This window comes from Octopus bimaculoides, chromosome 4 (genome assembly GCF_001194135.2).
Source record: "Octopus bimaculoides isolate UCB-OBI-ISO-001 chromosome 4, ASM119413v2, whole genome shotgun sequence".
In the NCBI taxonomy this organism is placed as follows: domain Eukaryota; kingdom Metazoa; phylum Mollusca; class Cephalopoda; order Octopoda; family Octopodidae; genus Octopus; species Octopus bimaculoides.
The window spans coordinates 90,574,506-90,584,518 of NC_068984.1; the positions used below are offsets into that span (position 1 = coordinate 90,574,506).

Here is a 10,013-nt window from a genome sequence, read left to right on the forward strand (position 1 = left end):
GGTGGGCTATAAAGGCCGAGTGCGTTTTCAACAGTATATGCCAGGAAAGCGCACAAAATGGGGGATCAAAGTTTGGAAAAGATTTGTGAATCAAATACTGGGTACTGCTCTGGATTTTAATTTTATACTGGCAAAAGAGACAGTAATAAATCCAGTAATGTGCACAACTCTTCTATAATAATATTTTGTTGTATACCCAATTGAATATTAGCTAATGACCCATTTTCTATAGCGATGTTTGAACAAAAATTTAAATAATTTTATATTTTGTTGAATTTACCTGTAATTAAAGTCACTTTGTGACAAAAATTTTGGTATAGAATTGGTTGAGAACCTTTCGTAAATTTATCTTCCAAAAATCACATTAATATGTTTGATAAATAAAAAAGTTAGAGTTGTTTAATGAAACCAGCCTAAATTTATGATTATGTTAGAAATTAATTGAAACACATAAGGGGTGTAATTTGGTTAGAAATATGGTAACGAAAGAGTTAAGGTCCTGATTTCATACACTAGTAGGGGTTTTGACTTTTTTTTTTATAACCAGTCATTTTTTGGAGAAAAAGATTACAAGTTTAGAGAGTTAATCTTATCCAACCAACCCATACACACCATTGCTTCACTAATGGAAGCTGCCATTTCTGTTTTTGGAACATGACTAATCTGAAATGCACCATTGATCTATTTCAATCTGTGCAGTTTTATAATAAGTTCTCTGTACATGTGGCTGTTATAATCAACTGTGGTGTAATGGTTTACTGCCAGCTCCTTTAGAAAAGAAGCATATATGTGTCAGTTTCTATACAGGCACAAATTTGATGCAGCCTGTCTTCTATTTGCATCAATCAACAGTGGGTAGTACTATTTCATGTTTTACATTCAGCTTCTTCTGTTGGAAATAGCTTACTGCATCCTCTAGGCTTTTAGATTTTCCCACAATCTTCTCAAATGTTCCATTGGCTGCTATGACATATCAATTTGTGTCATGTTGAAGGAATGTTTCCGATGGCTAAGATTGCAAAATATTTCCATCTATCCTGCCACTGTTTGACATAAATGCTGTTCCATGTCCTAATAACTTAGTGGTTCAGCAAAGGAGGTTCATACAGTAAATACCAAACATTGAAAAGTAATCTGCAGATGATGAAATCTTTCACGATGGTCTTCATTACTCTTTGCTGCTGAAGTTATCCAGACCTGATGCAGTATTGCTTTATCAAGCTTTCACAAATGAATGTGTTGAGTCAGAAAGTATATTAATTTTGCTTCATTGACAAGATTTCACCATAATTGGGAAATGTAACAGTCTTGGATATGGAGGATTACATTTCTTGAATAATTAGTGGAAATATGAGTTTTTGCTTCTTTTTTTTTTTTTTTTTTTTTTTTTTCCCCCTTCAATTTTTGAAAATTTTCAAATTTGATATGTAGATGTGATTTTTTTTTAATGCTGAACTTGCTTGCTTGTTACAGAGGCTTGAAGTTTGATAAATTTTACAGTCAGAAAATAAGATTTGGGAGCTGGCATTTTTATGTGCAATGACATTACAACAAAGGGCACTGTCATGGTATTAGCTGTCAGAAGTGAAAGTAGAACTGACAAGGAACGTTACTGCTGGTTTGAGTTGATTCTTTGGCTACTGACTAGCCGGAGCTATCTATCTGTCTGTCTATCTCACTATCTCTCTCTCTCTCTCTATATATATATATATATCTATCACTTGTTCACCTCTGTGACTGTAGAATTTATCAAATTAGAAAACGCAAATTTAATATAAAAATATATTTTCTGAAATTGCAAATTATTTAAAATATAAGAATATAATTTTCAGCAGAGAGAATTTATCAAAATAGAAAACAAATGAAGTTTAAAAATAATAGGATCGAGGACTGCGCGTTCGGGACCGCTCTGTGTGTTTTCAAACGCATGGCTATAGGTGTCAAATTTGTTCCAATAACTTTCGAGTGATAGATACAGAGAGAGACAGACAGATAGCTAGCTCTGGCCAGTCATGGTATTAGCTGTCAGTAGCCAAAGAATCAACTCAAACCAGCAGTAACGTTCCTTGTCAGATTTTTCTACTTTGTCACTTCTGACAGTGCCCAACAAAGCATTAAACAACGGAAGTTCTTAAGATTTTTCTAAAAAAAATTTTCACCACAGCCTTTGAATTGATGTAAGATGGGTGTGTTTTTATGAAAAAAATTTGAAAATTTATATTTTTACACCTTGACCATCCCATTTGGTGTCAAATTTCACCAATTTTGTGGAAACTACACATGGGAGAAGCAAGAGGGTTGGTGTTAGGAAGGGTATCTGGTTGTAAAGACCCTACCAAGGCAGACATTGAAGCATGGTATAGTCTTCTACCACGCCAGCATGAAAAACAGATGTTAACTGATGAGTAGCATACAAAACTACATCAATATACCAAATTTGAAATCACTTGGAACAAAATTGAAGTGAAAGGCAAACAGAAAATATCTGAAATATGCTAGTGAATTAGTTTATAATAGATAAGCTTGTAATATTTTCAAATGAATATTGAAAGTAATCTGCAGATGATGAAATCTTTCACGATGGTCTTCATTACTTTTTGCTGCTGAAGTTATCCAGACCTGATGCAGTATTGCTTCATATAGCTTTCTGAAATGAATGTATGGAGTTAGAATACCTAGCATGTGTGTGTAGTTTCTGAGAAAGTATATAATTTTGCTTCACTGACAAGAGTTCATCTTAATTGTCTGAAAAATGTGTTATTGTATGTTCATTGTAAACAAACATGTATATCACCTATTATCTTTGGAATCCTTTCATTGTCACATTCACTATTAAATTTTTACTAAGTGTAAATTGAAATATCTGATTCAAGCATTGTTGTTGAGACTGTTAGATACCACAATTTTGTAAAAATAAATTATTTCATAATATGTTAAGTATACATCAGGATGTATGGTAATTAGTGGAAATATTCTAGTGAATAAGTTTGATGGCTTCAATACTTTTGTTACCATATTTCTAACCAAAATGTGTTTCAATTAATTTCTAACATAATCATAAATTTAGTCTGGTTTCATTAAACAACTCTAACGTTTTTATTTATCAACATATTAATGTTATTTTTGGAAGATAATTTAATGAAAGGTTCTCAATCAGTTTTATACCATAATTTTTGTCACAAAGTGACTCTAATTACAGGTAAATTCAACAAAATATAAAATTATTAAAATTTTTGTTCAAACATCGCTATAGAAATTGGGTTATTAGCTAATACTCAATTAAATATACAACAAAATTTTATTATAGAAGAGTTGTGCACATTACTGGATTCGTCAGGTGAATTTAAACACAGAAAGACAGGTGTACCATAAAGGTATAAGTAAAATGAAAGACTGGAATCTGTCTGAAGAAAACTAGAAAATAAAATACACATACACCATCAACTAGATTAAATAAGCTCTCCCACATACGTAGATACAATAATGATTTACAAAAGAAATTAAACAAAATTTGTCACTCTACATAATGCACATTGGAAAGTTGTTTCAACAGCCCTTCCACTAGGAGCTTTCCTTTTTTGATGAAGGCATTCGCGACACTGCTTTTTGTGACCCTGGGTTTTTTTTCTAATTTATGGAGATCGGCTGAATTCAGAGGGATATCCCCTTGGCAGGCTTTGCTTTTTTTTTTTTTTTTTTTTTTTTTTTTTAGGAATAACCAGCTCTTAGTTGTGTTGCTGCATCTGCACAGAACTGCAGATGGTCGCATAGCTTTCAAGCCTGTCCCGATTTGGTATATAGTATAAACGCATTAGTAATACTCATATTTACTATATACCAAACCAGGTATCGCCACCATCGATTCCCTGATCTGCCAACTGGATAATAAGGCATCATCTGATTCAGCCAATCTACACCACCTATGTACCTGTTATAATAGACGTTCACAAATGGCGTGCCATTTTCATCCACATGTGGCTGTGCACAGGTAGACAAAATTAATCTGCCTCTTATCTCTGTATGTGGTCGCTAGCAAATTTCCTTTCTGCTGTTGAATTATTTCACCTTTTTTTTTTAATTTTGCTTTTTTTATATCCAACGGCAGTCCTTTTCTACTAGCGATCACTGTAGCTCATGAATGTGTTGCCACAGTATCTAAATTCTCCGCAAGTTTGGCCGAACTGAAAAATCAGTCAAAAATTAATATACGGCCCTGGTTATGGTATGGAAGTGATAAATTCCAGACCACATCATACCCTAGGTCATGCTGACTTCTATAATTGTCTCTTTTGCCAGTATAAAATTCAAATCCAGAGCAGTACCCAGTATTTGATTCACAAATCTTCCAAACTTTGATCCCCCATTTTGTGGGCTTTCCTGGCATATACTGCCGGAAGCGTACTCTTCCTTTATACCCCACCATGCCCTCATCGACGGATAAGTATCTCAGGCTTGTGAAATGTTTTATATGTGTTTTGAACACAGTCAATGAGGGGTCTTATTTAAATATAGGATCAAAGTCTGGTTCTCCATGTACTGGTGTACTGCTTGTGTCTCTATGTAAATACTGAGTCAATTTCAAAAATCGTGTCCTCGTCATTATACTCAAGACATATTCATCTCCTCAGTAATTTATTATTCTGGGTAACTTTCTAATGCCCATGATAATATTTATAGCAAAATATCCTTCAATTTCATTTAAGTGGGGAACCACAAACTGTCCTTTCTTACGCTTTGTTTACTTTTTGGGGGCGGTTTGATAACTAAAAGGTTAGACATGAGATGGTGACTTAATTGGTATGGTTTATAATAGATGAGCTTGTTATGTTTTTATATGAATGTTGAAAGTAATCTGCAGATGATGAAATCTTTCACGATGGTCTTCATTACTCTTTGCTGCTGAAGTTATCCAGACCTGATGCAGTATTGCTTTATATAGCTTTCGTGTGAAGTGAGCAAGTATATAATTTTGCTTCACAGACAAGATTCCATCATGATTGAGATATGTAACATTGTGTGTTCATTGTAAACAAAGAGGTATACCACCTATCATCGTGTTGACAGGTACACTAGTCAATTTATATTCTTCTCTCTTTTGGAATCACTTGCCATTTTCGCTAAATTTTTTCCATTAATGTAAATTGAAACGTCTGATTTTAGCAAAGTCTGCTTGTCACTAGGATACAACACATTTTTAAAAAATAAATCGTTTCATAATGCATTAGAAATTCATTGGGATATATGGTCTTAGATGTTGATACAATTCTTGAATAATTAGTGGAAATTCAGGATCTTTTCTGTTTGCCTTCAATTTTTGAAAATCTTCAAATTTGGTATATAAATGTAATTCAAACTGAATTTGGTTCACATCTGAAATATGCTAGTAAATTAGTTTAATGACTTCAGTGCATTTATTAACATGATATGGTAATGTAATTGGTTAAGTTTATAATAGATAAGCTTGTAATATTTTCAAATGAATATTGAAAGTAATCTGCAGATGATGAAATCTTTCACGATGGTCTTCATTACACTTTGCTGCTGAAGTTATCCAGACCTGATGCAGTATATTGCTTCATATAGCTTTCTGAAATGAATGTATGGAGTTGGAGTACCTAGCATGTGTGTGTAGTTTCTGAAAAAGTTTATAATTTTGCTTCACTGACAAGAGTTCATCTTAATTGTCTGAAAAATGTGTTATTGTATGTTCATTGTAAACAAACAAGTATACCACCAATCATCAAAAATAAGTGTTATCAGGTTCACTAGTCAATTTATATTCCCTCTTGGGAATCATTTGTCACATTCACTACTAAATTTTTACTATTGAGTGTAAATTGAAACGTCTGATTCAAGTAAAGTCTACCCATTATTGTTGAGTCTGTTGGATGCCAAATCTGAAGTCTATAATTTGTAAGAGTTAAAGCATCTTATATTTTGTAAAAATAAATTATGTATACATTGCGATGTATAGTCTTTGGATGTGGAGGATACAATTCTTGACTAATTAGAAGTAATATTCTAGTGAATTAGTTTGATGGCTTCAATGCTTTTTTTCTTAAAAAAACAAGAGATGGTAACTTAATTGGTAAGTTTTATAATAGATGAGCTTATGAATATTGAAAGTAATCTGCAGATGATGAAATAGTTCACGATGGTCTTCATTACTCTTTGCTGCTGAAGTTATCCAGACCTGATGCAGTATTGCTTTACATGATCTTAATCCTTGCGCATTCAGATTACTTTGAATTAATCGTGCATTATCTTGCAACTTCGAAATTTCAATGATTGTTTATTTTAAGAATGGCATTGGTTTTAACCCTTTGGCATTTAAACTAACCAGTATCTGGTTTAACACCTACTCTACAATTTCATTCTATAAGTAATCACATCATCAGAATGTCACTGTTACTTGATAATGCATAATTAATTAAAAAGTGTGAATAAATGGGCATTGCATTGACTGTAATCTGAAGGTAGAATATTATGGTTAGTTTAAATGTTGGAGTTATGGATTAAGTTTGAAGGGGGTGTTAAGATATCGCATTGTTTACCAAATGATATTTTTTTAGTTCTATGAAAAGTGAATATAGGTTCTGTGTGGTATTGATCATATTATAGTTTATATAAACAGTTCAGTTTCACATATTGCATCACCTTAACATTTTGGTTACTTTGTCAAATGTAATGCTTATTTATCTTTGAATTAATCATGCATTATCTCGAAGCTTTGAAATGTCAGTGATGTGATTTATTTTTAGAATATTGTTGGGTAGGTTTAAGAGGCCAGATCTGGCTGGTTTTAAACAAAACAAGTAGAATATTTGGATTAATATGGCCAGTTTAAATGCTAAAGGATTAAATGGGAAAGATTGCCAAAGTATGTAAGATGTGGTTTTGAATAATTAGGATACAGATTTATCCATTTGTTCTGTGATACAAACTTGTTTTAAAGTTATTTAATTTCATATCTTCCATCAAAATTTCTCAATTTATATTCTCAATACAGCCTCATAATAAAGCATTTGCGTTTTTGATAATTTAATTAGTGTGTTTAAAAAATCTCCTTAATTTGCAGGCATCACCCGCAAAAGCAGAATTATAGATGTTGTATACAATGCCAGTAATAATGAGCTGGTGAGAATGAAAACTTTGGTAAAAAGTTGCATTGTAACAATTGATGGTACTCCTTTCCGACAATGGTATGAAGCTCATTATGCTCTGCCTCTGGGTAGGAAAAAAGGCGTGAAATTGGTAAGTAATCTTGTACTCTGAACTTCAAAATTAAAATGTGGTTGTCATCTATAGTGTTGCGATTTGTAACAACAGTTGAGTTACATGACTGCACTTATATCAAACATTGATATAGTTTTGCATGGTGATGAAAAAATTGGATTAATGGTTTTAGCTAGTGCATTACAACCATTTACAGTTATGTAATTTTATGCCTATCAGAAGTCACAACTGACTTTTCATTATTGTTTACCTACATGTTGACAATATATGAACGTTACAAAAACTTGAATGTCTTGAAAAGTATTCAAGTGAAGGATGGGGTTTCTCACTTGTGTTAGGCATTTAAAAGTTTTCATACCTGAACAAAATCCAACTATACTGTAATAAATAGTATCTCAAATACTTCACCTGTTTTGTCTTGGTGTCAATACATGAGCTTGCAGAGATAGAAATCTACTGCCACAATGCCATTTATTCCTTCACTTAAGGCGAGTACTTTCTGTATTTTGAATGTGCGTCCTGTTTTTCAAAGTGGCAAACTTGATACTGTGGCTCACCATTCTATGCTGGTATTTCTGGAATATGCAAGTGTACTTGTCAAAGGTTGCTGTTAATCAGTGTTGATGACGGAATCAGTCATCACACCCAGCAATATAAAAACAAAACTTTATTTATGAAAAAATCTGTATAGCAACTGGGGTCAAAATCAAAATTTGATTATGACCTTTGGGATCTTGTAATTAGTAAGGACAGTTTTTACATACCTGCATTGTTGCATATCACAGCTGACTGTACAGGGAATTGTAGTATTCATTTGGAAAGAGATTGCGTGATGAATAATTAAGCCATCTTTCGGCTGAAATTTAATGTTGTACAATTTTTGAAATTCTGATAATCTCTTTCCAATAAAGACTTAGGGTAAGTTAATTGACTATTTGAATCTGGAATTTTTTTTTTTTTTTTTTTTTTTTTTTTCCCCTTTTATTTAATTTCAACAAAACAAGTGGGTGTTCTTGGCTTGCTTTGCTTAGTTCATTTTCAAAGAATCAGTTTTTATATTTTGTCATTAATTAGATATGTGTAACTAGTGACGGCAGTAAGGCCTGTCATTTTCATTCGCTAGTTAAAATAAATTACTTATACACAGAGCAGGATTTATTGTGGTGTCTCGTCTTAGATCTTGTGACTTCATGTATTTTTGTATTTATTTTGCAGATAGTTTCTATAACACTCTTACTGCTTGTGATTTTCAGATCCTATCATGATTTATTCTCTGTGTTCAATTTGTAGTGGTTCAATAAATTGCTGGTTTTTTTTAAATCAAAAATGTTGTTATATCAGTGAATTGAGCATGTTTGGAACAGAACTGATGACATAAGTATTACACTGGTTTTTGGATGGAGACTTTATGATGATTTTTTTAAAGCCATCTTTCGGCTGAACCAGAATGATGTATAATTTTCCAAATTCTGATGGTCCCTTCCAAATAGTTTAAAATTTTATGCTAGAGGAAGAACTTGGTAGTCACTTTATATTGTCCTCAGTTCCCTGTGTTGCATTGTTATTAAAATGGGAATTTGTTTAGAAGTCAACTGGATATAAATTAGATTCTATTTTTATATTGTTACAAGAGAGCTTTTGTGTTTTGTGGCCAATGAGGTTGTCTTCAAATTAGGGGGAGAAATCATCTTTGTTTATACAAATACGTGTTTGAAATGTCTGTATTTTGCCAAAAGCAGAATGATGAACATATAAACTGTAATTGCTAGTTGTATAGTCATGATGCCAGTATGTCATAGTTACACTGACTGCTTTTTGGTATATTTTTCTGAAACATTTCTTCCACATTTGACTTAGTTTGTTTGAACAAGAAAAAGTTTTGTCATGCTTTGTTTATTCAAATACAGTTTGCTTGCCAAAAGTAGAATGATGAATATATATATATATATGCTAAATGTTTGGTCTGATACCAGTATGTCATAGTTACTTAGGCTGTGTTTGGTATGTTTTTGTTACCATATTTCTAACCAAATTACACCCCTTATGTGTTTCAATTAATTTCTAACATAATCATAAATTTAGTCTGGTTTCATTAAACAACTCTAACGTTTTTATTTATCAACATATTAATGTTATTTTGTGGAAGATAATTTAACGAAAGGTTCTCAACCAATTCTATACCAAAATTTTTGTCACAAAGTGACTCTAATTACAGGTAAATTCAACAAAATATAAAATTATTTAATTTTTGTTCAAACATTGCTATAGAAAATGGGTTATTAGCTAATATTCAATTGGGTATGCAACAAAATATTATAGAAGAGTTGTGCACATTACTGGATTCATTACTGTCTCTTTTGCCAGTATAACATTCAAATCCAGAGCAGTACCCACTATTTGATTCACAAATCTTCCAAACGTGGGCTTTCCTGGCATATATTGTCGAAAACGCACTCTGCCTTTATAGCCCACCATATCCTCATCTATAAACTGTTTTATATGTGTTTTGAACACAGTCAATGAGGGGTCTTATTATAAATAAGGGATCAAAGTCTGGTTTTCCACGTACTGCTCGTGTCTATTACATGTAGATATTGAGTTAATTTTAAAAACCGTATCCTCATCATTATACTTGAGACATATTCGTCTCCAAAGGGTTCATCACTACTCCAGTAATTTGTTATTCTAGGTAACTTTCTAATGCCCATAATATTTATGGCAAAATATGCCTTAATTTCATTCAAGTTTGTGGGAAACCACAAACTATCCTTTTTTAC

The 10,013-nt window shown here is 32.3% G+C and overlaps 1 protein-coding gene across 1 annotated transcript in view; it reads left to right on the forward strand.

The window, feature by feature from the left end:
* The window catches only part of LOC106875728 (40S ribosomal protein S8), a 16,611-nt gene that overhangs the window by 4,409 nt on the left and 2,189 nt on the right, over positions 1 to 10,013 (forward strand). The window contains exon 4 of the mRNA XM_014923974.2: positions 7,079 to 7,254. Within this exon, the coding sequence (XP_014779460.1) occupies positions 7,079 to 7,254 (176 nt within the window). The remainder of the gene's footprint in view (positions 1 to 7,078; positions 7,255 to 10,013) is intronic.